The sequence below is a fragment of the Heteronotia binoei genome, chromosome 11 (genome assembly GCF_032191835.1).
Source record: "Heteronotia binoei isolate CCM8104 ecotype False Entrance Well chromosome 11, APGP_CSIRO_Hbin_v1, whole genome shotgun sequence".
NCBI lineage: Eukaryota > Metazoa > Chordata > Lepidosauria > Squamata > Gekkonidae > Heteronotia > Heteronotia binoei.
In genome coordinates, this window is record NC_083233.1 from 73,890,941 (window position 1) to 73,917,796 (window position 26,856).

At 47.8% G+C, this 26,856-nt stretch overlaps 1 protein-coding gene across 1 annotated transcript in view; it reads right to left on the reverse strand.

Annotated features, from left to right (window-relative positions):
• Positions 1-3,714: 3,714 nt before the first annotated feature.
• The window catches only part of TMEM132B (transmembrane protein 132B), a 384,514-nt gene continuing 361,372 nt past the window's right edge, over positions 3,715-26,856 (reverse strand). Inside the window, exons 6-9 of the mRNA XM_060249159.1 lie at positions 24,359-24,564; positions 14,697-14,970; positions 12,859-13,050; positions 3,715-5,657 (exon numbers count right to left, since the gene is read on the reverse strand). Coding sequence (XP_060105142.1) covers positions 4,509-5,657; positions 12,859-13,050; positions 14,697-14,970; positions 24,359-24,564 — 1,821 coding nt within the window. The 3' untranslated portion in view covers positions 3,715-4,508. The remainder of the gene's footprint in view (positions 5,658-12,858; positions 13,051-14,696; positions 14,971-24,358; positions 24,565-26,856) is intronic.

Sequence of the window (26,856 nt, forward strand, 5' to 3'; positions counted from 1 at the left end):
TTTGGTCGGCTCCATTCATGGACGGAAAGTTCTGCTAGCAGAAGGTATCCTTCTGTCGGTGAGCCTTTCGATGAGCAGATGAGAAAGATGCACAACACGCTACAGTCTCACTGTACACTGCATTGGTCAGGCCGCACCCGGAGTCTCGTACGCAGTTCTGGAGGCCTCGCTTCAAGAAGGATGTGGGCAGAAGGGAGTGGGTGCAGAAGAGAACGATGAGGATGATCAGGGGCCTGGAGACCAAGCCCTATGAAGGATGGCTAAAGGAGCTGGGGATGTTTATTCTGGAGAAGAGAGAGTTGAGGGGGGACATGATTGCTCCCTCGAAGCGTTTGAGCCTGTTTGTGGGAAAGGGTAGAATACAAATTAACAATACATCAATAAAAATAAATATCTGAAGCGCTGTCATGTAGAGGAGGGCAGGGAGCTGTTCCTGTCGGCAGCAGAGGAGTGGACTCGCAGGAATGAGGTTAAATTAAGGGTGGGAAGGTACCAGCGGGATATGAGGGAAACCTTTTGGACCATAAGAGTTGTTCAACACTGGAATCAGCTACCAGAGCCAGTTTGGTGTAGTGGTTAAGTGTTCGGACTCTTATCTGGGAGAACCGGGTTTGATTCCCCACTCCTCCACTTGCACCTGCTAGCATGGCCTTGGGTCAGCCAGAGCTCTGGCAGAGGTTGTCCTTGAAAGGGCAGTTGCTGTGAGAGCCCTCTCCAGCCCCACCCACCTCACAGGGTGTTTGTTGTGGGGGAGGAAGGGAAAGGAGATTGTGAGCCGCTCTGAGACTCTTCGGAGTGGAGGGCGGGATATAAATCCAATATCTTCTTCTTCTTCTTCTACCGAGGGAGGTGGCGAGCTCCCCTTGTCTTGACGCAGCAGTTGGACGAACACTTCTCAGGGATGCTCTAGGCCAGCAGTCCCCAACCTTTTTGGCACCAGGGGCTGGTTTTGTGGAAGAAAATTTTTTCCAGGGACCGGGGTGGAGGCGGGGGAGATGGATTCGGGATGATACAATTGTGCACTTTTTCTGTTAGTTTGGTGGGGTGGTTAAGTGTGCGGACTTTGATCTGGGAGAACTGGGTTTGATTCCCCCCTCCTCCACTTGCACCTGCTGGGATGGCCTTGGGTCAGCCATAGCTCTCGGAAGGGGCAGCTTCTGGAAGAGTGCTCTCAGCCCCACCCACCTCACAGGGTATCTGCTGGGGGGCGCAGGGATAAGGTAAAGGAGATTGTGAGCTGCCCTGAGACTCTGAAATTCAGAGCGGAGGGCAGGATATAAATCCAATGTCTTATTATTATTATTATTATTATTATTACTGCATTGTAATACATAATGAAATAATTATACAACTCGTGGCCTGGTTGCTAACAGGCCACGGACCGATACCAGTCCATGGACCGGGGTTTGGGGACCCCTGCTCTAGCCTGATCCTGTATTAACTAGGGGGTTGGACTAGATAGCCTGTATGTGGACCCATCCATCTCTGGGATTCTACGATTCTAAAGGAACAGTTCTTCCATGAGTGAAAGGGTGCCACTGGACCCAATCCATTCTGTTCTGTAAAAATGACCTTTGTTATGTGAAGGACGCACTATACAAATTATTTTAAGGTTCAATCCACACATAGTTCAGCACCCCCCTCCAGGTGCCTCAGGAAGCCAGAACAATTTGGGATCTTTTTTTGGGGGGGGGGTTTCTGCAAATCTGCAGATTGCAACCGCTGTGCGTATATAACCTCACCTGGAGGCGTCACATCGAACCGTGTTCTCTTCCAGCATCCCACGGATTTTAATATTATACGTCATTAAAAACAAAACCGAGAAATAGCTGTTGAACTTCTCTCTCCCCACCCAGGGTTTTTATTATTGTATATACAGCTTCCCTGTAAGAAGATAGAACCTTTTCTTCCCCCCAAGTGTAAGATTTGTACCTTTTCTATATTTCTTTCTTCTTTTTCTTAAACCACTTATTTGGAAAGAAGAAATGGAAGAGGTATCATTAGGGAACAAAGCCAAGAAAACAGAAACAAAACCAAACAGAACCCTGAAAACATAGAAATCAGGGCTGTCAACCGATTAAATACATTTTAGTCAATTAACTTGATGTATTTTAAGAGATTGATAGATTAATTGATTAAATCTACACAAGTCCCCACGTGAGTAAACACCACCGTTTTGAAGAACGAAAACACCTTCTCTTTGCTTTTAAGGTGAGGCTGACAAATGTTACTGCAGGCATGGTCTTAGAAGAGGCACCGACTCCAAGAAGATAACTGTATCAAGCCCACAACCAATCGAGTCTAGCATCCTATCTCCCAAGTAGTCAACTAGGTGCTTCCGAGGAGCGCACAAACAGGACGTGAACGCAGTAGCCCCACCTCCATTTCCGGTCAGCAACTCATATCAGTATCATACAGTCCAGGGCTTTTTTTTTTTTAGAAAAAGCCAAGCAGAAATGCATTTCCATATTATGCCACACACCCCTGACATCACCATTCTTTCACACAGGAGGGACGGTGGGGAGGGACGGTGGCGCAGCGGTAGAGCATCTGCTTGGGAAGCAGAAGGTCCCAGGTTCAATCCCTGGCATCTCCAAAAAAGGATCCAGGCAAATAGGTGAAAAAAACCTCAGCTTGAGACCCTGGAGAGCAGGGGAGGGACGGTGGCTCAGTGGTAGAGCATCTGCTTGGGAAGCAGAAGGTCCCAGGTTCAATCCCTGGCATCTCCAAAAAAGGGTCCAGGCAAATAGGTGTGAAAAACCTCAGCTTGAGACCCTGGAGAGCAGGGGAGGGACAGTGGCGCAGCGGTAGAGCATCTGCTTGGGAAGCAGAAGGTCCCAGGTTCAATCCCTGGCATCTCCAAAAAAGGATCCAGGCAAATAGGTGAGAAAAACCTCAGCTTGAGACCCTGGAGAGCAGGGGAGGGACGGTGGCTCAGTGGTAGAGCATCTGCTTGGGAAGCAGAAGGTCCCAGGTTCAATCCCTGGCATCTCCAAAAAAGGGTCCAGGCAAATAGGTGTGAAAAACCTCAGCTTGAGACCCTGGAGAGCAGGGGAGGGACGGTGGCTCAGTGGTCGAGCATCTGCTTGGGAAGCAGAAGGTCTCAGGTTCAATCCCTGGCATCTCCAAAAAGGGTCCAGGCAAATAGGTGTGAAAAACCTCAGCTTGAGACCCTGGAGAGCAGGGGAGGGATAGTGGCTCAGTGGTAGAGCATCTGCTTGGGAAGCAGAAGGTCCCAGGTTCAATCCCCAGCATCTCCAAAAAAGGGTCCAGGCAAATAGGTGTGAAAAACCTCAGCTTGAGACCCTGGAGAGCCGCTGCCGGTCTGAGAAGACAATACTGACTTTGATGGACCAAGGGTCTGATTCGGTATAAGGCGGCTTCATATGTTCATATATGTTCAGCACTTTTTTTGTAGAAAAAGCCCAGCAGGAACTAATTTGCAGATTAGGCCATACCCCTGACGCCAAGCCAGCCAGACCTGAGTTCCTGTGCATTCCTGCTCAAAAAAAGCCCTGATACAGTCCCCCAAATATGGAGGTTCTCTTTATCGAACATTAGTATGAGCTGCGAATAGATCATTACAGAAGTCGTGAAGTTGCCTGAAGGAAGCAACGCTTGTAGGAAGGGGTGGGGAGGAGAGAATGCCTCTTCTAAGGTTACCCCTACCATCTACATTTTTGAAAGCATTTAAAACAGTTAATCTAAACATTATCTGCTGCCCAATTCGCCAGCAGCGTATTTCAAAAACTGATTTATCGACTAAACGGTGCAGCCCTGGTGGAAAAGATACCATAGTACGCTTTGGTACAACCGGGGAGGATATAGCGAACGAAAATATATAAATGTTCCATAAATCAAGAAAGCTTGAAAAACAATACAGTTAAACAAATTAACCACAGGGATGTATAGTTTTTTTTTAAAAAACCCTAAGTATTTATCGGCTTGCGTTTACTTATAGGCAGGTTACATTAAGCCGATTCATTCTGATCCTTGAAAAGGGGCCTCGATTCAGGCTGTAAGCAAGGAATGTCTACTGTGCTTTTACAAAGAATGTCCTCTAGAAAAAAACCACCAGTCCTCCCCACCCCACCAATGTTCGTTTTCGGAATTTGACACTTCGTTGTACGATGACGCACCAATCCATCTTCGGAGTTTAGGTGTATAGCCGGATTGGCATTCACTAGTACCAGGTGGCGTAAGAAAAACAGCTGGTTGTGCGTAATACCTCCAAAAAATTTGCAGGTAGCTGTCTTGACACACATTGTTTCCTGGTACCTGGTGAAACAGGAGATAACACAGCCAGCTCTTTCTTGCACCTGATATAAACAATACGAAGTTAATATCACAGGACCTCCCAAAATTTGGAGAGACTTCTCCTATTGCTGGCTGGGTTTGACTGCTCCATCATCCATAAAACAGAAGGCATAAAGGTGAATACAAACATAAGAAAGAATATATATATATATATATATATTTATATATATATATTTATATATCATTTAGTTTTACATATTGTCCTGAAGCCTGTCCATATAGTCTCTAAGTTCCTTCGAATCGCCAAGGTTCATATCTTGGCATACCCATTTGATATTACTGTCATTGTCAAAGACAATAGAGTTGGTGTATGGTCCTCCATCCTCAGGGAGGATGGTGGTATAAGATGTGAATTTTACTCGTTTCCGTTTGGGTCCCGGTGGGTTGATGGGTTCGTTTCTGAGATCTTTCTCGCAGGCGTACTCGGTGGACCGAAGGATTTGATTGTGGAGGTTCTTCTGCGAGCTCCCGTTGAGGAGGAAATTACTCTCCTCAAACTGCATCCCTCGGTCTAGCATGGTGGTGCACTCCTCCGAAGGTAGCGAGATGTCCACGGGGTTCTCTAGGAGTTCCACCTCGTTTCCGAGCCATACCCAGTCGTGGGAATGGGGGATGTTGCCTTGCTCGCTGACGGCAAACCTTTTGTGCCTGTATTTCCAAGCAAATGCCACACAGTTGATCAAGAAGACCAAAATGGCCAAGCAGAAGACACAGAGAAGGGCATACATGCCGATCTCGAGATCTGTCAAGCCTCTGGAAGCTAAAGTGAGGTCACTGGGGTTATTCTGCCCAGGAATGTCTATTTGAGTGGGAAAGCTGGTTAAGGAAGTTGGGCTGTTTTGGAACTGGTCTTCCCCAACAGCTTGATTAATGGGAGGCTTGGAAGTTGTGCTTTGGTTAGTGACCTCTTCAAGATCAATGGAAGCGCCATGTTTGGGCCAATCTTGTCTTGTCCTCTCTTGCTCCATTGACTTCTCCACCGAGTTGCTCCCGTGGTTTTTGAAATCTGCGTCTACGTCTTCAACGTCATTGGTGTCGCTTTTGTGGTCCAAGTCCTTCTGGCCAAACTTCACCTTGATGTTCCCTTTGCCAACTGCCAAGCTGCTCTTCCGCTTGGACTTCTGGCAGGGTTCACTGATCACCATTTCTATTTTGATGAGCGGCCCCTGCCCATCGCCTTCTGCCACCACTTGTGCCCGGTCATCCTCCTCGTTGTGATGGATGGACACCACCATTTCATCCAGCGACGTAACGGTGAGAGAGAAATCCTTTGTATCGTAGACGTCCAACGGCGTCACGGATCCATCGCTGAACAGAATCCAAGTGCTGATCACAGCTTCCTACAGGGGAAGGGAAACAGGAAGGACACAAAACTCAATTCAACGGACTGAATGAGATGACGCAATTTTTGGCAGAGCCAATTGTCAAGTTCCTTGCCATTATCTGTATCTCTTTGATGTAACCTGAGGAATGTGTGCTTAGATTGCTTAGACTGCTGGAGAAAAGAAAGTTAACAGCCTACCTTCTGGGAGCTGGGAAACCACTTGGCACTCAAGGCCACAACTCCTATCTCGGATGTCTTGTAGAATGCTTGGTAATGTGATTTATAGCCATTAAGTTTAAACTGTCTTTGTGCCCTAAATTAAGGCACACTTATAACGGTCCCTATCAACGTTTCCTATCAATGCAAGAGCCTTGTGAGGGACGGTGGCTCAGGGGAGGGACGGTGGCTCAGTGGTAGAGCATATGCTTGGAAAGCAGAAGGTCCCAGGTTCAATCCCCGGCATCTCCAAATAAAAAGGATCCAAGCAAATAGGTGTGAAAAACCTCAGCTTGAGACCCTGGAAAGCCGCTGCCAGTCTGAGTAGACAAGACTGACTTTGATGGACCGAGGGTCTGATTCAGTAGAAGGCAGCTTCATATGTTCATAAATGTTCATAGGCCTAAGGGAAGGGATGGTGGCTCAGTGGTAGAGCATCTGCTGGGTAAGCAGAAGATCCCAGGTTCAATCCCCGGCATCTCCAACTAAAAGAGTCCAGCCAAATAGGCGTGAAAAACCTCAGCCTGAGACCACTGCCGGTCTGAGTAGACAATACTGACTGTGATGGACCAAGGGTCTGATTCAGTATAAGGCAACTTCATATATGTTCATATATCTGAGCAAAAATTCTACTTTATGAGCAACTGGCATTTAAAGTTGTGAGCAACTGCATCAATTAGTGCACTCTGGGGCCATCCTTCCTGAGCTAAGACAAAAATGTGTGAGCTAGCTCACGCTAACTCAGCTTAGAGGGAACACCGGTCCCTATAAAGGTATATAACCAAGCTCTGTTTTGCTGTATGCCAGTTTTGACACTGACTGCATGTCATTGTCGATGTATCATGCCTTACAATAAATGCTTCTCCAAACACATGGAGAGTCATAATTATTGAAGGAGAATCACAACAAGAAGAAAAAGAGCTGGTTTTTATACCCCGCTTTTCTCTATCTTAAGGAGTCTCAAAGTGGCTTAAGAACATAAGAACATAAGAGAAGCCATGTTGGATCAGGCCAATGGCCCATCCAGTCCAACACTCTGTGTTACACAGTGATCAAAAATTTATATATACACACACACACTGTGGCTAATAGCCACTGATGGACCACTGCTCCATATTTTCATCTAACCCCCTCTTGAAGCTGGCTATGCTTGTAGCCGCCACCACCTCCTGTGGCAGTGAATTCCACATGTTAATCACCCTTTGGGTGAAGAAGTGCTTCCTTTTATCAGTTCTAACCCGACTGCTCAGCAATTTCATTGAATGCCCACAAGTTCTTGTATTGTGAGAAAGGGAGAAAAGTACTTCCTTCTCTACCTTCTCCATCCCATGCATAATCTTGTAAACCTCTTATCATGTCACCCCACAGTCGACGTTTCTCCAAGCTAAAGAGCCCCAAGCATTTTAACCTTTCTTCATAGGGAAAGTGTTCCAAACCTGTAATCATTCTAGTTGCCCTTTTCTGCACTTTTTGCAGCTTATGACTGCCTTTCCTTTCCTCTCCCCACAACAGACACCTTGTAAGGTAGGTGGGGCTGAGAAAGTTCTGAAAGAACCATGACTGGTCCAAAGTCACCCTGCAGGCTTCCTGCGGAGGAGAAGTGGAGAACCAAACCTGGTTGTCCAGATTACAGTCCAGTGCTCTTAGCCACTACAGATCTTCCTTAAGATCCGATGATTAGCTAAAGACAAACTATTAAAGATACCTGGTAGATGCCAGCCTCCAGATGGGATGGGGGATCCCCTGGAATTACAGTTCATCTCTAGACATTACAGGGATCAGTTCCCTTGGAGAAAATGGATGCTTCGGCATTGTGTGTGTGACACAGAGTGTTGGACTGGAGGGGCCATTGGCCCGATCTAACATGGCTTCTCTTATGTTCTTATGTGACATAGAGTGTTGGACTGGATGGGCCATTGGCCTGATCCAACATGGCTTCTCTTACGTTCTTATGTGACACAGAGTGTTGGACTGGATGGGCCATTGGCCTGATCCAACATGCTTCTCTTATTTTTTTATGTATGTTCTTACTGAGGTCCCTCTCCTCCCCAGGCTCCACCCCCAAATCTCCAGGCGTTTCCCAGCCTGGATCTGGTCACCGTTCCCCAACCATCCCTGTCCTGTGACTGAGCAGACTGTACCCATCCATCTCCTGCTGGTGGCCAAGGGAGATTTGCCATTCCTAGGGGGTTATTATTTGAACAGGCATTTAAATAGGCAGATGAGTCTTGAACAAAGCATAGCCTGAACCTAACATTGCCGTGTCGCGTCCTCCACCTGTAGGGTTGCCAAGTCTAATTCAAGAAAAATCTGGGGACTTTGGGGGGTGGAGCCAGGAGAATTTGAGGGTGGAACCAGAAGACAAGGCTGTGACAAGCACAATTGAAGTGCTGAGATGGCCTTGGGTCAGCCATAGCTCTGGCAGAGGTTGTCCTTGAAAGGGCAGCTGCTGGGAGAGCCCTCTCCAGCCCCACCCACCTCACAGGGTGTCTGTTGTGGGGGAGGAAGGGAAAGGAGATTGTGAGCCGCTCTGAGACTCTTCGGAGTGGAGGGCGGGATATAAATCCAATATCTTCATCTACCTCACAGGGTGTCTGTTGTGGGGGAGGAAGGGAAAGGAGATTGTGAGCCGCTCTGAGACTCTTCGGAGTGGAGGGCAGGATATAAATCCAATATCTTCATCTACCTCACAGGGTGTCTGTTGTGGGGGAGGAAGGTAAAGGAGATTGTGAGCCGCTCTGAGACTCTTCGGAGTGGAGGGCGGGATATAAATCCAATATCTTCATCTACCTCACAGGGTGTCTGTTGTGGGGGAGGAAGGGAAAGGAGATTGTGAGCCGCTCTGAGACTCTTTGGAGTGGAGGGCGGGATATAAATCCAATATCTTCTATCTTCTATCATGTTTAAAGGGACCGCACACCTTTTAAAGGGACCGTACACTGGACATAATGAAGGATAGGGGCACCTTCTTTGGGGGCTCATGCAATTGGGCCCCTTGGTCCAATCCTTTTGAAACCTGGAGGGTGTTTTGAGGAGAGGCACTGGGTGCTATGCTGCAAATTTGGTGCCTCCACCTTAAAAAACAGCCCCCCCAAAGAGCCCCAGTTACCCATAGATCAATTCTCCACTGTACCCTATGGGAATCTGTCTCCATAGGGAACAATCGAGTGCCCTCAGAGAATTCCCTCCTCCCCGCTTTCTGATGACCTTGAAGCAGGGGGAGGGCCTCCAATCCAGGGGATCCCCTGCCCCCACCTGGGGGTTGGCAACCATATCTATCTGGGATGTAAGGGCAACCTGTGAGTTTTCCTTGAAGCATCCATTGTTGAATATTCCAGGCGTAAAAAGCAATAATAATAATAATCAATCTAAAGAAGAAGATATTGGATTTATATCCCGCTCTCCACTCCGAAGAGTCTCAGAGTGGCTCATAATCTCCTTTACCTTCCTCCCCCACAACAGACACCCTGTGAGGTAGATGAAGATATTGGATTTATATCCCGCCCTCTACTCCAAAGAGTCTCAGAGCGGCTCACAATCTCCTTTACCTTCCTCCCCCACAACAGACACCCTGTGAGGTGGGTGGGGTGGAGAGGGCTCTCACAGCAACTGCCCTTTCAAGGACAACTTCTGCCAGAGCTACAGCTGACCCAAGGCCATTCCAGCAGGTGCAAGTGGAGAAGTGGGGAATCAAACCCGGTTCTCCCAGATAAGAGTCTGAACACTTAACCACTACACCAAACTGGCACCAAAAACATGTGTCTTTTTTAAAAACAAGAATCCAGAAAGAGTGTATCTATAGTAAGTGAACTTTTGAGAAATAACATTTGAGTTTAACCTCCTCCTCCCGGCTAAATGTCTCAAAACCAATTTTAGCAGAAACTAGACGAACCAAACATATTCAGTTCGCTTTAATCAGACGGATGCAGCGTGATGATAGCCATTTGAACGACATACTTCCAATTATCCATCAAAATGTTATTTCTTAATCTCGTTGAAGCCTGCGGAATAACGTCGGTGGGGTTCTTCCTTGCACCTTTCCCTTTGGTCAGCCTGGAAACGATCACCTCCAAGTGACCAATATTTTCGACATGGATCAAAACCAAGATGTTGCGCTATAAAAACCAACAGGCCCGATCCAATGACAACTGCCTCGTGTGCAGCTCTCGCTATACTATATTGCGGGCAATCACCTTATTTAATTTTCTCAATCACTCAGTACGGTAGATTAGGCTGAAAAAATGTTAGGTGGGACCCAAAGGGGCTCTTTCTGTTGGTGAAGAAGAAGAAGACTGCATATGGACATACATGAACATACGAAGCTGTCTTATACTGAATCAGACCCTGGGTCCATCAAAGCCAGTATTGTCTACTCAAACTGGCAGCGGCTCTCCAGGGTCTCAAGCTGAGGTCTTTCATGCCTACTTGCCTGAACTCTTTTTAGTTGGAGATGCCGGGGATTGAACCTGGGATCTTCTGCTTACCAAGCAGATGCTCTACCACTGAGCCACCGTCCCTCCTGCAGATTTATACCCCGCCCTTCTCTCTGAATCAGAGACTCAGAACGGCTTACAATCTCCTATATTACTGGTGGCCAAACTTGCTTAATGAAAGAGCCACATAGAATAAATGTCAGATGTCTGAGAGCTGCAAGATAGGGACATCAGATGTTTGAGAGCCTCGAGTCAGGAAGGCAGGCAGGCAAATAGATGGGGGTGGGAGGGAGGAGAGGTGGAAAGAAAACAACTTTAACTTTAATGTATTCTCCAAACCACCAGCTAGCTTGGCTTGGAGAAGTGATTTAAACAAAAAAAAATGCCTTCTCCAAGCTGGCTGACGGGGCAGTGGGGGCTTCAAGAGCCACACAATATGTGTGAAAGAGCCACATGTGGCTCCCTAGCCACAGTTTGGCCAGCCCTGTCCAATATCTTCTCCCCCCACAACAGACACCCTGTGAGGTGGGTGGGGGCTGAGAGAGCTCTTCCAGAAGCTGCCCTTTCAAGGACAACTCCTATGAAAGCTATGGCTGACCCCAGGCCATTCCAGCAGGTGCAAGTGGAGGAGTGGGGAATCAAACCCTGTTCTCCCAGATAAGAGAGCTCTGGCTGACCCAAGGCCATTCCAGCAGCTGCAAGCGGAGGAGTGGGGAATCAAACCCGGTTCTCCCAGATAAGAGAGCTATGGCTGACCCCAGGCCATTCCAGCAGCTGCAAGCGGAGGAGTGGGGAATCAAACCCGGTTCTCCCAGATAAGAGAGCTATGGCTGACCGCAGGCCATTCCAGCAGCTGCAAGTGGAGGAGTGGGGAATCAAACCCTGTTCTCCCAGATAAGAGAGCTCTGGCTGACCCAAGGCCATTCCAGCAGCTGCAAGTGGAGGAGTGGGGAATCAAACCCGGTTCTCCCAGATAAGAGAGCTATGGCTGATCCAAGGCCATTCCAGCAGCGGCAAATGGAGGAGTGGGGAATCAAACCCAGTTCTCCCAGGTAAGATCCCACACACTTAACTACTACACCAAACTGAAACAGCAGTTACGCTAGCAGAAAGAAGAGCAAGTTTGTTGGCGGAAGAGAAACAATTTTTTGCTGCTTTTCTGATTTCTCCTTCCATGCTGTTGATGAGGCTACTCTGACCTCCCTCCCTCCAAATTACAGATTAAGGAGGGGTTCAGGGGGCTTCTGCCGGAGTGAGAAGGCATCAGATCCCGGTCCTGGGAGTTTTGTTCCACTAGCATCAGCAGAAGCAGCAGCAGATGAAGAGACTGGATTTAAACCCTGCCCTTTACTACCCAAAAGAGACTCAGACCGGCTTACAATCTCCTTTCCCTTTCCCTCCCGATAACCAAGGATTTTTTTTTGTAGCAGGATCTCCTTTGCATATTAGGTCAGGCCCCCTGATGTAGCCAATCCTCCTGGAGCTTACAGTAGGCCCTGTACAAAGAGCTGTAGACCAACATGGCTACCCTCTGAAACTATGTTTTGGTTTTTTAAAAATTTAATTTAGACCAGGGGTGTCAAACATGCAGCCCGTGGGCGGAACTAGGCCCCTGGAGGGCTCCTACCAGGCCCCTGAGCAGCTGGCTATCATCTGCTTCCTTGTCCTTCTCTCTTGCTTCCTTCTGCATGACAGCTTGCTTTACAAGGCTTACTCAATCACACAGGAGCTACAGAGCAAAATCTGTTTTCTCCATTGGCTGAGGCTCCTCCCTTGGGGAGGAAAGGGGAGTAGGCAGAGCTTGCTTTGACAGCTCTCTCAATCTCACAGCAGAGCTACTAAGCCAAGCTTCTCTTCCTTCTATTGGCTGAGGCTCCTCCCCCTCCTGGTCCCCTGGGGAAGGAAAGGAAAAAGCCAAAGCTTCCTTTCCCCAGTTCCCTGGATCCCATGAGAGAAATACAAAGAAAGCACCTTTAAGACCAAGTACTAATACATTAAGCATGTTTGAAGGGTTTAAAAAAAAAATCTTTAATAGCGTTTGTGTCCTTTATAAAGTTTTTATCTCTGCTACCTAATCTTATGTGTGGAGTCAATTATATTCTTCTTTATTGTAATTTGTATACAGATCTTCGCCACGAGTATTTACATTCTCTTTTAGCTAGCATGGCTGATTGTTCTGATGCACTTAAGGCCTCTAGACTTTTGAGCGACACTTCATCTAGTGTCACTGAGAAAGTGGCTAAGTTTCTTTATTCTGTTTTGAAGGCACGTCAGAGGGTCTCATAGAAACAGTTTACGTTTATGCATTTCCTGATGTACACGTATGCAATTGTTCCATTTTTATCTTTTTTTTAACCCATTTGCTCTGCTCTATATATCTATCTATTTTATGCCAATAGAGGCTAACTTGACTCGACTCGACTCTGCTACCTAATCTTAAATAGGTAAAGACATGGCCCAGCTCGACAAAGTCTCATTTATGTCAAATCCGGCCTTCGTAACGAATGAGTTCGACACCCCTGATTTAGACTGTGACTCTTGAATCTCCCTCCCTCCCGTACCGCTTACCTGTTTCGGCGAATGAAGGATATCAGAAGCAGACGCTGTACACACGATGACCCTCTTGTTGCCTTTACTCGTCTGGAGCGAGAGTGACAAGCCTGCGACGAGCTGCACCCCGAGGTCCGTGATGGTCACTCGGTCTTCCAGCACAATCACGGTCTTCTCCGCCAAAATGGAATCGGAGAGAGGGGACAGAACCTTCCGGGAAAAAAGCAAATAATAATAATAATAATAAAAATTTTATTTATATCCCGCCCTCCCCGCCGAAGCAGGCTCAGGGCGGCTAACAGGACATGGTGTGCACCATGATTATTATACAAGTCAATTATAAAATACAGTTCATAAATAGATTTTAAAAAGTTACATAAAATTTTAAAAACTACAATAAGTTAAAAGGTGCTACATTCAGTCAGGTATATTCAGATGGCTAGATTATGGTTAGATTTAATTTAATGTAATTCAATTTAATGTAATTAGATCAGTAATGGCTTTTAATTAATGTATTAACTGGTTTTAAGGCCAATTTAATGTTTATTAATGTAATGGTTTATTAATGTACTGTTGTTTTCTGTTGTTGTTAGCCGCCCTAAATTTTACTTTACTTACTTTACTTTACTAGATGTCGCTTTCAGGGTTCCTTATAAGCTTGTTGAAAGAGGGTGGTTTTGCAAGCCCTGCGGAACTGGTTAAAGTCCCGCAGGGCTCGCACTTCCTCCGGCAGCTGATTCCACCAGTGGGGGGCCATTATAGAGAAGGCCTGCTCCCTTGTTACTTTCAGTTTGGCCTCCTTTGGTCCAGGGATCTTTAGAAGACTTTGGGAGCTGGATCTCAGTGCTCTCTGGGGAACATGTGGAGAGAGGCGGTCCCTAAGGTAGGCAGGTCCTCGGCCATATAGGGCTTTAAAGGTAATAACCAGCACCTTGTAGCAAACTCGGAATATAATTGGAAGCCAGTGCAGTTCCTTCAGCCCAGGCCGCACGTGTTCCCACCGAGGTAGTCCCACTAGCAGCCTGGCCGCCGCATTCTGCACTAGCTGCAGCTTCCGAGTTCGGCACAGGGGCAACCCCATGTAGAGGGCATTACAGTAGTCTAATCTCGAGGTGACCGTTGCATGGATCACCGTTGCCAGGTCGCTACGTTCTACGTTCAAAGATGGAGACGATTCGTATCAAGAAGCCAGAGGCGAAGCCAAGAGAGTGCTACGATTGGGAAAGTTTAAATACCTGCTGTGCCATGAAACATGCTGGGTGATAGTGGGCCAGTCATTTTCTGAGCTTAACCCGTCTTACTTATGCATGATCAAAATGTCACACAGAATAGCCCAGGGGTGGCCAAACTTGCTTAACATAAAAGCCACATAAACATCGTATGTTTGAGAGCTGCAAGACATGAACATCAGTTGTTTCAGAGATGGATGGAAGGGAGGGAGGAAAATAGATGGGGTAGAGAGAGGTGGAAAGAAAGCAACTTTAAATGCATTCTCCAAGCCACCAGCTAGCTTGGATTGGAGAAGTGATTTAAAGAGAAAAATGCTTTCTCCAAGCCAGCCAATAGAGCAGTGGGGGCTTTGAGAGTCACACAATGTGTGTGAAAGAGCCACATGTGACTCCCGAGCCACCGTTTGGTCACCCCTGAAATAGCCCTTGGTCAAACACAGCCTTTGGACATTCCTGAGGCAATCCCACAATCCTTCCCCCAGCTCTTTGGAGTGTCTGCAGTTCAAGTTACGGGAACTGGGTCAAGAATACACCCTTCGTTGAACTGTTTTAAGGAAATCTGAAGACTAAAAACGTTGGAGTGCACCAAGGGTCCCTCTTGACCAGAACCTCGATCTGCTTAGGTACCTGAACTGTGGTGATTCCCGGCTCACGTCCTAACAGAACTCGGCCTTCTTGTAACTTGGCCACTTTGGGCTCTTCCACTTTCATGAAGTCTGCCACGAGATCCGTGATATCAAACTGCCACTCGGAGTCCAGCATGTAGGTCAGCTGGCCTCCCAGATCGGATGACTCGGCAACAAACTGAGTGAGGACTCGCACTACTGCATGCTGATACTGGAGGGTACAACCTCGGCCTTTTTTCTCATCATCCTCTTCCTCATCGCTGTCACGGGTAGGTCTGTAAAACATTACATTATGTATTGTCATGACATTGTACTACGTAGCATCCATATCCATTTTGAATTTGGTAGAAACCCATTCTTTAAGTCTACTGTTATCCTTATAAGGCATGATTCACATAGTTCGCCTACGGAACTGCGCATACCAGTTTGGTGTAGTGGTTAAGTGCACGGACTCTTATCTGGGAGAAATGGGTTTGATTTCCCACTCCTCCACTTGCAGCTGCTGGAATGGCCTTGGGTCAGCCATAACTCTCTTATCTGGGAGAACCGGGTTTGATTCCCCACTCCTCCACTTGCAACTGCTGGAATGGCCTTGGGTCAGCCATAGCACTCTCAGAGTTGTCCTTGAAAGGGCAGCTGCTGTGAGAGCCCTCTCCAGCCCCACCAACCTCACAGGGCTTGATTCCCCACTCCTTCACTTGCAGCTGCTGGAATGGCCTTGGGACAGCCATAGCTCTCGCAGGAGTTGTCCTTGAAAGGGCAGCTTCTGGGAGAGCTCTCTCAGCCCCACTCACCTCACAGGGTGTCTGTTGTGTGTGTGGGGGAAGGTAAAAGAGAGTGTGACTGCTCTGAGACTCTGAGATTCAGAGTATAGAAAAGGAAAGGAAAGGTCCCCTGTGCAAGCACCAGTCGTTTCCGACTCTGGGGTGACGTTGCTTTCACAACGTTTTCATGACAGACTTTTTTCGGGGTGGTTTGCCATTGCCTTCCCCAACAGAGTATAGAGCAGGATATAAATCCAATAGCTTCTTCTTCTACAGTTCACAGAGGTTCACAGGGAGTAAGTTCTGTCTTGTTGTGAAAGCATGAGGGTAAATGTTAGGTATGGTATTTCTTACCTGCATTCCCAAATGGACTGACTGCATTGTGCTCCCTAGTCCCACTCAATGTGGCAGAATGGAGTAGAAAACAAATGTTATGTACTAATCAGAGTGTATCGTTAGGACACCTATGGGAACCACTGCCCCCTCCAACACCTTCTCTGTGTTTTTAGGAAGCGGGCGTGGCCAGGTGGGGCTTTTGTCTGGCAAGTCTTCTGATTGACCTTGGCCTTTCTGGGTGTTAAGAACATAAGGTGTTGGTATTAACCTTTAAAGCCCTTTATGGTCAGGGACCTGCCTATCTACAGGACCGCCTTTCCCCATATATCCCCCAGAGAGCACTGCGATCAGGGACAAAAAATCTGCTGTCTGCCCCTGGCCCAAAAGAAGCCAGGCTATGCGCAACAAGATCTAGGGCCTTCTCGGTGGCAGCACCAGAACTCTGGAACACCTTCCCAGAAGCTATAAGGGCCCTGCGGGATCTGTCGGCGTTCCACAGGGCCTGTAAGACCGAACTGTTTAGACAGGCATTTCTGGTTGACTGAAAATGGGCTGCCACCGGACATCCTACAGAAGCTGGTGGTCATAGTCAGAACCCAATACCGCCAGACTGGATCGAGATAGCGTAATAGTTTTAAACTGATAAATGTATTATGGTTTTATATGTTTTATGGAATTGATTGTTTTTATGATACTGTAAGCCGCCCTGAGTCCGCTTGCGGAGAGGGCGGGATATAAATGCAAAGTAATAAATAAATAAATAAATAAATAAATAAATAAATAAATAAATAAATAAATAAATAAATAAATAAGAGAAGCCATGTTGGATCAGGCCAGTGGCCCATCCAGTCCAACACTCTGTGTCACATAAGAACCTAAGAGAAGCCATGTTGGATCAGGCCAGTGGCCCATCCAGTCCAACACTCTGTGTCACATAAGAACATAAGAGAAGCCATGTTGAATCAGGTCAATGGCCCATCCAGTGCAACACTCTGTGTCACATAAGAACATAAGAAAAGCCATGTTGGATCAGGCCAATGGCCCATCCAGTCCAACACTCTGTGTCACACAAGAACATAAGAAAAGCCATGTTGGATCAGGCCAGTGGCCCATCCAGTGCTACACTCTGTGCCACACAGTGGCCAAAAAAAACAAGTGCCATCAGGAGGCCCACCAGTGGGGCCAGGACACCAGAAGCACTCCCACTGTGCCCCCCCAAGAATACAGAGCATCACTGCCCCAGACAGAGAGTGCCAACAATACGCTGTGGTGTTTCTACAGTGGCATTGCTAGTTGCAATCCTATGAGGAGGAGGATATTGGATTTATACCCTGCCCTTCACTCAGAGTGGCTTACAATCTCCTTTTCCCTTCCCCTCCCCACAACAGACACCCTGTGAGGTAGGTGGCGCTGACAGAGCTCTTTTGAGAACTCCTCTTGCTCTGAAAGAACTTGTGCCTGACTCAAAGTTGTACCAGCAGGTGCAAGTGGAGGAGTGGGGAATCAAACCTGGTTCTCCCAGATTAGAGTCCCCGCTCCTAACCACTACATCAAACTGGCTCGCCATAAGGTCTAAGGTATATATGAAAGTTAGGATTGCACCAATGTCCTGTGTGAGTTTTAAAGTGACCGCGGGTTGCCACTAGTGAATAGAACCTGTAATGTACCCCTTGCCCAACCTTCTTGATCCTCGCGTCCTGCTCTGCTTTGTAGCTTCGACTCAAGCGTTCTGAAGGCCCTGCAATTGCCCCGCCTGCAGTCCCTTTACCATTCCCTTGCAGCAGACGCTTTCCCCTTCCAACATGCCACGAGCCCCTCTCTCGACAGCTACGGAATATTCACCAACATTCCACGACGTCGCCACATGGCTGCGATGAGATTGCGGGAAGCAGAAGAACAGGGGGCGAAGCCTTTAACCCTCGCGCGAGCCAAGGGGCCTATTTTTAGCCGGGCGTCTAGGGAGGCCTCACAACGAATGAACAAAAGCCACCTCCTCCTCCCTTGCTGTCCACCCGCAGAGGTAATGCATGAACTCCAACAAGGGGATAATTATTTTTCCAGCTGCATAATGAATCAAAATAAATGTTCTTGTTAAGACCATCAGTCTCTGCCTGCCCGGTCTCCCCTCCCCCCCCCCCTTTCTCATATTTGACTTTAATTTAAATTTATTCCTTTCATTTGCTGCAATTGTGAGCCTTTTCGACTGTTCATTTCACGAGTAGGTTTTTCTATTAGCCGAGTGCCGCTCAAGGGTTCCATGCGGTACATTAGTCATGAACGCACACCTTATCCAGAGTACCGATTTCCATCTGGAAGAGTGGGCCGCTCATATTGATAGTGGCACCTACTCCAGATGAAATGATGATTCCCACCCCCCACCCCCCCCTCGGCTGCAAATAAGGAGAAGTCCCTCGATCTATTTACAGATTTGGTGTGATAAGTCATATTTCTTCTGATGGGTTTTTATTATCTCCCCAGATATTAAAGATGTGGCTCGTGACTTCCCTGTTATATTTTCATTCATTTCCTATTCAAAGGCAGCATCAAGCAAGCTGAAAGGAGAATCACAAAGGGTGTAATCATTTCAGTGGGGATTCAATAAGAGTACCTTATGCAGGGCTAATTCAAATGAACATAGTTGGGATGTATAAAGTTTACCTCGTTTGGGTGGATCTCTCACCTTTTTGCCTGCCAGCACCCAATGTCCTCATCTGCTGGACTGGATACATGATTTTTAACTGGGTAGATCGAAATCACCATAATGTCTTGTACAGTTACCTGTGATTGTAAATCATGTTCCACACTAAGAAGAGACCTGCTGGATCAGACCAGTGGTCCATCTAGTCCAGCATGCTGTCTCACATAGCGGCCAACGAGTTCCACTTGAGGGCCAACAACAGGGCACAGAGGCCGAGGCCTTCATAAGAACATCAGAAGAGCCCTGCTGGATAAGACCAGTGGTCCATCTAGTTCAGCATCTGTCTCACACCACGGCCAAACATTTCCTCTGGAGGGCCAACAACAGGGCACAGAGGCCGAGGCCTTCATAAGAACATCATAAGAGCCCTGCTGGATAAGACCAGTGGTCCATCTAGTCCAGCATCCTGTCTCACACAGCGGCCAACCAGTTCCTCTGGAGGGCCAACAACAGGGCACAGAGGCCGAGGCCTTCATAAGAACATCAGACGAGCCCTGCTGGATAAGACCAGTGGTCCATCTAGTCCAGCATCCTGTCTCACACAGCGGCCAACCAGTTCCTCTGGAGGGCCAACAACAGGGCACAGAGGCCGAGGCCTTCATAAGAACATCAGAAGAGCCCTGCTGGATAAGACCAGTGGTCCATCTAGTCCAGCATCCTGTCTCACACAGCGGCCAACCAGTTCCTCTGGAGGGCCAACAACAGGGCACAGAGGCCGAGGCCTTCATAAGAACATCATAAGAGCCCTGCTGGATCAGACCAGTGGTCCATCTAGTCCAGCATCCTGTCTCACACAGCGGCCAACCAGTTCCTCTGGAGGGCCAACAACAGGGCACAGAGGCCGAGGCCCTCATAAGAACATCAGAAGAGCCCTGCTGGATAAGACCAGTGGTCCATCTAGTCCAGCATCCTGTCTCACACAGCGGCCAACCAGTTCCTCTGGAGGGCCAACAACAGGGCACAGAGGCCAAGGCCTTCATAAGAACATCAGAAGAGCCCTGCTGGATAAGACCAGTGGTCCATCTAGTTCAGCATCTGTCTCACACCACGGCCAAACATTTCCTCTGGAGGGCCAACAACAGGGCACAGAGGCCGAGGCCTTCATAAGAACATCATAAGAGCCCTGCTGGATAAGACCAGTGGTCCATCTAGTCCAGCATCCTGTCTCACACAGCGGCCAACCAGTTCCTCTGGAGGGCCAACAACAGGGCACAGAGGCCGAGGCCTTCATAAGAACATCAGAAGAGCCCTGCTGGATAAGACCAGTGGTCCATCTAGTCCAGCATCCTGTCTCACACAGTGGCCAACCAGTTCCTCTGGAGGGCCAACAACAGGGCACAGAGGCCGAGGCCTTCATAAGAACATCATAAGAGCCCTGCTGGATCAGACCAGTGGTCCATCTAGTCCAGCATCCTGTCTCACACAGCGGCCAACCAGTTCCTCTGGAGGGCCAACAACAGGGCACAGAGGCCGAGGCCTTCATAAGAACATCAGAAGAGCCCTGCTGTATAAGACCAGTGGTCCATCTAGTCCAGCATCCTGTCTCACACAGCGGCCAACCAGTTCCTCTGGAGGGCCAACAACAGGGCACAGAGGCCGAGGCCTTCATAAGAACATCAGAAGAGCCCTGCTGGATAAGACCAGTGATCCATCTAGTCTAGCATCCTGTCTCGCAAGTATATTTTTATAGGAATTCAGCGAGTCGACACAGTCGCAGGTTCAGATCGCTTATAAACAAACTCTGGACAGACCTGCTGGAACCATGAAGAGTTGCGCAAACACAGCTGGCAGGTCTCTCCACAAGCTGCAGCCTTCATAGCAAGTGGTTTCCCCTTTTCATCCCTTCCCCCCAAAAACACGGATTGCTGACGATGTGCCCAGCAGCTCAACCGTAATTTGAGTGGCTGTTGGCAGGGATGGCTTTCCAGCTTGCAAGCGGTGCAGCTCTCTGGGCCATTCTCTTTATTTGAGTTGGCCCAATAAGTGTCAACTAGACACTTGGGGGGGGGGGGGTTACATTTCGAGGACTCAGTCAAACGAGACAAAAGTCAGAATGTTTGCGACAGTTAATGTGCAACCCGCTGTGTTCCCTAGTCCAGCTTTTTTTCCTGCAATGGCTATAGCAACGGGAATGGCTCCAAAGACATTTGAGCAAACAAACCCCCTACAATGCAGCAAAACTGCGGAGGCAACCAGATGAAGGGTGGGCCGGTTCTTCTGGTTTGCCCAAACGCCAGAGATTGCTGTTAAAACACCCGTGAGTCACTGGTCCACTTTTCTACCTCTGCCCTCCTTTGGAGAGCTTTTCATCTTGGTCGCCACTGAAATTCTGTCAAATGAACACGGACAGTTCCTCAGAATGCAGGACACGAGTAAATTCCAGGGAGATGAACTTCAGTAAGATGAATGAAATTTCTCAGAATTTCGGGTACCTGTCAACTGCCACTTGAACGTCAGGCTGATTAAATTTATTGCCCACTCTGTTCCATGGGCTAAATGCAGCCCAAAGGACAATTGGAGAGAGATGGGGACGTTCTTGCTTCGGCAAACAATTGGAAACAAGTTTGCTAAAAATGAGTGACGTTTCTTGGGGTGTGAGGAATTCCCATGACCCCAGTGAGGTTCCTGCCTTCAGCCACCTCTGACACTGGGGTTCCAATTCTGTCTAAAAGCAAATTCCAAGAATCCTGCAAGCAAACTATCTACTGGTTTCCAACTGACAAGAAGAGTTTATAGCAGGGGCGGCCAAACTTACTTAAAGCAGAAGCCACAAAGAATAAACATCAAATGTTTGAGAGCCTCATGGGAAGGAAGGAAGGAAGGAAGGAAGGAAGGAAGGAAGGAAGGAAGGAAGGAAGGAAGGAAGGAAGGAAGGAAGGAAGGAAGGAAGGAAGGAAGGAAGGAAGGAAGGAAGGAGGGAGGGAGGGAGGGAGGGAGGGGGAGGGAGGGAGGGAGGGAGGAAGGAAGGAAGGAAGGAAGGAAGGAAGGAAGGAAGGAAGGAAGGAAGGAAGGAAGGAAGGAAGGAAGGAAGGAAGGAAGGAAGGAAGGAAGGAAGGAAGGAAGGAAGGAAGGAAAAATAGATGGGGAGTAAGGAGAGAGAGGTAGAAAGAAAGCAACTTTAACTTTAAATGCATTCTCTAAGTTGCCAGCTGACTTGGCAAAGTGATTTAAAGAGATAAAAGCTGGTCGATGGGGTGGGGTGGGGGGGTTCAAGAGCCACACAATGGCCACCCGTGGTCTATAGGAAGGCAGGAGGTTGCACATCCCTAGTACAAAGAACCATTCTGGTTCCATTGCTGAACAAACTGCCCCACAGTTGCAGGAACCGATTGTGGATGATTTTCAAATCTGTCAACAATCCAAGGCCTGTTCTTTCCGGTCAGGTCTTCCTTGAAAGTTTAAAAATGGGAAGAGACGCTCAGAGTTATTTGTCCCGAAGACTGCTCTGCCTATAATGTACACTTTTGGAGCAAGGAATTTAACATATTGTGTAAAGAGGAACGTGTTGATGAACAAGAGCTATTGAAGAAGACTCAGCATGGATTCTGTGAGCACGGATCTTGTCCCACTAACCTGTTAAGAGTTCTTTGAGGGGGTGAACAAACAAGTGGACAAGAGGTACCTGGTAGATGTTGTTTACCTAGACCTCCAAAAAGCTTTTGATAAAGTTCCTCATCAAGGGCTCCCGAAGATTTTCTCCATTGGCTGAGAGCATAAGAACATAAGAGAAGCCATGTTGGATCAGGCCAATGGCCCATCCAGTCCAACACTCTGTGTCGCATAAGAACATAAGAGAAGCCATGTTGGATCAGGCCAATGGCCCATCCAGTCCAACACTCTGTGTCACAGAAGAACATAAGAGAAGCCATGTTGGATCAGGCCAGTGGCCCCTCCAGTCTGACACTCTGTGTCACATAAGAGAAGCCATGTTGGATCAGGCCAATGGCCCATCCGGTCCAACACTCTGCGTCACATAAGAACAAAAAAGAAGCCATGTTGGATCAGGCCAATGGCCCATCTGGTCCAACACTCTGTGTCACAAAAGAACCTAAGAGAAGCCATGTTGGATCACACCAATGGCCCATCCAGTCCAACACTCTGTGTCACAGAAGAACATAAGAGAAGCCATGTTGGATCAGGCCAATGGCCCATCCAGTCCAACACTCTGTGTCACATAAGAACATAAGAGAAACCACGTTGGATCAGGCCAACGGCCCATCCAGTCCAACACTCTTTGTCACATAAGAGAAGCCATGATGAATCAGGCCAATGGGCCATCCAGTCCAACATTCTGTGTCACATAAGAACATAAGAGAAGCCATGTTGGATCAGGCCAATGGCCCATCCAGTCCAACATTCTGTTTCACACAGTAGCCAAAAAAACAGGTGTCATCAGGAGGTCCACCAGTAGGGTCAGGACACTAGAAGCCCCTCCCACTGTTGCCCCCACAAGTACCAAGAATACAGAGCATCACTGTCCCAAACAGAGAGTTCCCACAATACACTGTGGCTAATAGCCACTGATGGACCTCTGCTCCATATGTTTATCCAATCCTCTTGAGGCTTCTCCAGAGCTTCCTTTGCCCAGTTCTCCCATGGGAGAAATACAAAGAAAGCACTTTTAAGACCAACAAGTGCTAATGTTTTAAGCATGTTTTATTTAAAGGGTTTTTTTAAAAAAAAAAAAAATCTTTATTTGTGTTTTTCTCTGTCCTTTAAAAAGTTTATATCACTGCTACCTAATCTTAAATAGGTACGCACATGGCTCGGCCCAACCTGATATGGTTCAGCCCGACCTGGTGGATTTCAAACTGTGGATTTCAAACTGGGCTCCAAGGAACCAAGTCGTGTTATGTCAGATCTGGCCCTCATAACAAATGAGTTCAACACCCCTGGCCTAAGTTGTCAGGAAGGGCTAGCTGATGGCCACATTGTATTCACTAAATCAGGGGTGGGGAACCTTTTTTTCTGCCAAGGGCCATTTGGATATTTAGAACATCATTTATGGGCCATACAAAATTATCAACTTAAAGAACAGTGCTCTGCCAAGGGAGAATGATTCAGGCCAGCAAAATTAATACAAATGTTTTTCAATTTGAAGTCATGTGGGGAGAGCCGAATCTGGCACAAACACACCCCACCCATGTGGCTCGGCTTAGCCTAGCAATTCCCGAGGGCCAGACCAAGTGATCTCGAGGGCCATAAATGGCCCTAGGGCCCGACATCCCCTACCCCTGCACTAAATCTAGTTACTTTCATTGCATATAACTTGATATCACACATTTACCACTCTCTTCCTTCCACTTCTTTGGCTACACTCCAAACCCCTGGATGCCAAAAACCCCTCACTCCCCTTCACTTGGAACGGGCTGTATAAGCTTTGCCCCCTGCTTTCTTTACACCAGGACAGCTTGAAGCTTAGCAGCTGGCAGCACAACCTATGAACGTCCATCAAAAGAAAAGCACTCTTTTCAAGGCAACACGGCCATTTGAGATGGCTCCGGACCCTCAAAACAAAATAGGCACGAAGCTATTCATAACCTCACCTTCTAGCCGAAGCCCGTCCAATATTTTGGCAGGTATTTAGCACGGTTATTAAAATCTGCTGTCAGATTGTTCTTCCAAATGAAAGAAATCTGCATGCTCAATGTTCACCGCTTGCATTGCCAGCCTCCATATTTATGACCGTGTGCCTCCGACTACCAGATGCAGAGAATTAACAACCGGGGATGGCTATCGCCACCGTGCAGCGCTCGTGAACCTCCCTCAGGCATCTGGCTGGCCATTGTAATTAGGAAGGATGTAGAGCGAGATGGATCATTGGTTTGACTCAGGACAGCAAATCTTGAGGCCCGGTGCCCATACCTTTTGTTGGTCGTGACTGGGATCCGCCAGCCCTTGATCTGGCTCAGTTCTGTATCCGAGATCTCTATTTGCAGAGGAAGTCGTGGAACCCAGACGGTGACTTCCAGCTGGGTGGTAAAATGCTGGTAGGTGAAGTTCACAATGGTGTCTACTTTGCTTTTCATTTCTTTCCCGTTCACAAAGATGGCATCGCAGTTGTCGGAAACCTTGCAGGAAACAGAAGCAAACAAATCCTGAGACTGACGGGGACATGAACAACATCGCCTTCAATGTGGTTTTCAAACTGGGGTCCAAGGAACAACAAGGAACCCAAAGAAGCTTACCTGAGGGACCCACCTTGGCCCGTACCCAAGCAAGATGCTGCCCACTTCCCTAGTGTCTGAACCACGACAATGCACAGCTTGCATGACTTCTGTGATCCTTAACCCACCATTCCTGCTAGCATTCCAGTTGTCACAGGCTTTGGATATCTGCCCCACCTTGCTCACTAATCTATCATGGTGGATTTCAAACTGTGCTCCAAGGAACCTTCGGGGATTTCCAGAAGTTTAGCAAGGTCCTTCAATGAGAAGATCAGCAATGGCAGATGAGCATTTTGTTAAGACCTCTTGTCCATCGCAGGTAATCTTCCCTTGCACTATGGGGAGGGCTGTAGCTCAGTGGTAGAGCATCTGCTAGGCATGCAGAAGGTCCCAGGTTCAATTCCTGGCATCTCCAGTTAAAGGACCAAGTAGTCAGGGCTTTTTATTGTAGCAGGAACTCCTTTGCATATTAGGCTACACACCCCTGCTGCAGCCAATCCTCCAAGAGCTTACAGGGCTCTTCATACAGGGTCTACTATAACCTCCAGGAGGATTGGCTGCATCAGGGGTGTGTGGCCTAATATGCAAAGGAGTTCCTGCAAAAAAAAAGGCCCTGCAAGTAGTACACCTAAGAACATAAGAGAAGCCATGTTGGATCAGGTCAAATGAGGCCACACCATCGATTTATACAGGGGCATTATGATACTGGCTGATTTGTTTTCAATTCCCTTCCTAACAATTCCCAGCATGGCGTTGGCCTTTTCTATTGCAGTCACACACTATCTCGACATTTTCAATGAGTTATCTACCATGACCCCAAGATCTCTCTCTTGGTCAGTCTCCGCCAGTTCGCACCCCATCAACTTGTATTTCTAGTTAGGATTTTTGGCCCCAATGTGCATTACATTGCACTGAAGACCTCTGTTATGAGATCCTGCCTGTGAAAAGCTCTGCCTGAGATCCTAGAGGGCCTGCTGTCCATCTGAGAGGACAGTACTGACTTTGACAGACCATTGGTCTGATTCAGTATAACACAACTTCATGTGCTCGTATGCATTCGTACAGCCTCAGGAGAACACTGGGTAAGTCTGCCTCAACTGCAGGTTTCCTTGGAAGCCTCCAAAGAGCATAGTTTCTTTGTAGCTTCTTAGTGGCACCTGGCCACTTTTGGGTTGAAAGCAGCCGAGCGGCGCCTTTCCATGAAGGCACCGCTTGGCTGCTTTCAACCCGAAAGCAGCCGGGCGCCTTTAAAACACCGCGCTCTCCAAACAAACAAGGGAGCTGGAGGAGGGGCGCAGCGTGGGGATCTACCTCTAGCGACAGAACCCTTAGCGCCGGCCCTGAACAGAACCCCAATGTGAACTGTGAGTGCCCCAGCGCGTGGCCCAGAATCTTCTATAATCTGTTGGGGTTCTACGGCAGATGTGTGCTGTTAAAAGGCTTCCCTGAAGACAGGAAGTTTGAAAACCACTGATCCAGCATATCGGCACCATGACAATGCTAGGAATGTTAATCACGGGCCCATTGTATTTGTGCGTGCGCGTTTTTTTCTTTAATTAGAAGCAAACAGTGGCAAACGAGCCCAAGAGAAAACGATTCTGCATTTCTCCATAGAGATGACTGAAAGAACAACAATCTCTTAACGGCGCTAAGGAAACCGCTGCCAGTCTTTGTAACAGACAAAAAATGACGGTTCGTAAGAATCAGACTTGATGAGCCTCAAAACATTATATTTACAGCTTACTTAGAGGAAGAGACATATGCTAGCAGGGGGAAGGAAGACTTTCTGAGAATCATAAAACGCTGTGATTTCCTTCTTTTTATACAAGGGCTGTAAAAATCTGGTGCCAGACAATGATCCCTTAATGAGTTGTAATGTATTCTCCAAACTCGGAATGTAAAAAGTAATCGTGCAAGAATCTCCAGACCATCGCTCCATCCTAACGCACGCAGGAAAAGCAGCTCCAGATGCGGGGACGCGTGGTCTTGAACTGTACTCGTTGAGAGCTGTATTTATGGCAGGGGATGTGACCAAATATCAGGAACATCCCACTGGTTCAATTCAAAAATGCAACATTCTTTTCTGGGAGGAAGCTGCCACCGGTCTCCTTTCTGACCACACTAACAAAACCGGAGATTAACGCTGTCATAAATAGGAAATGGATGCCTCCTTTTGCATCATTTGCATAACTAATC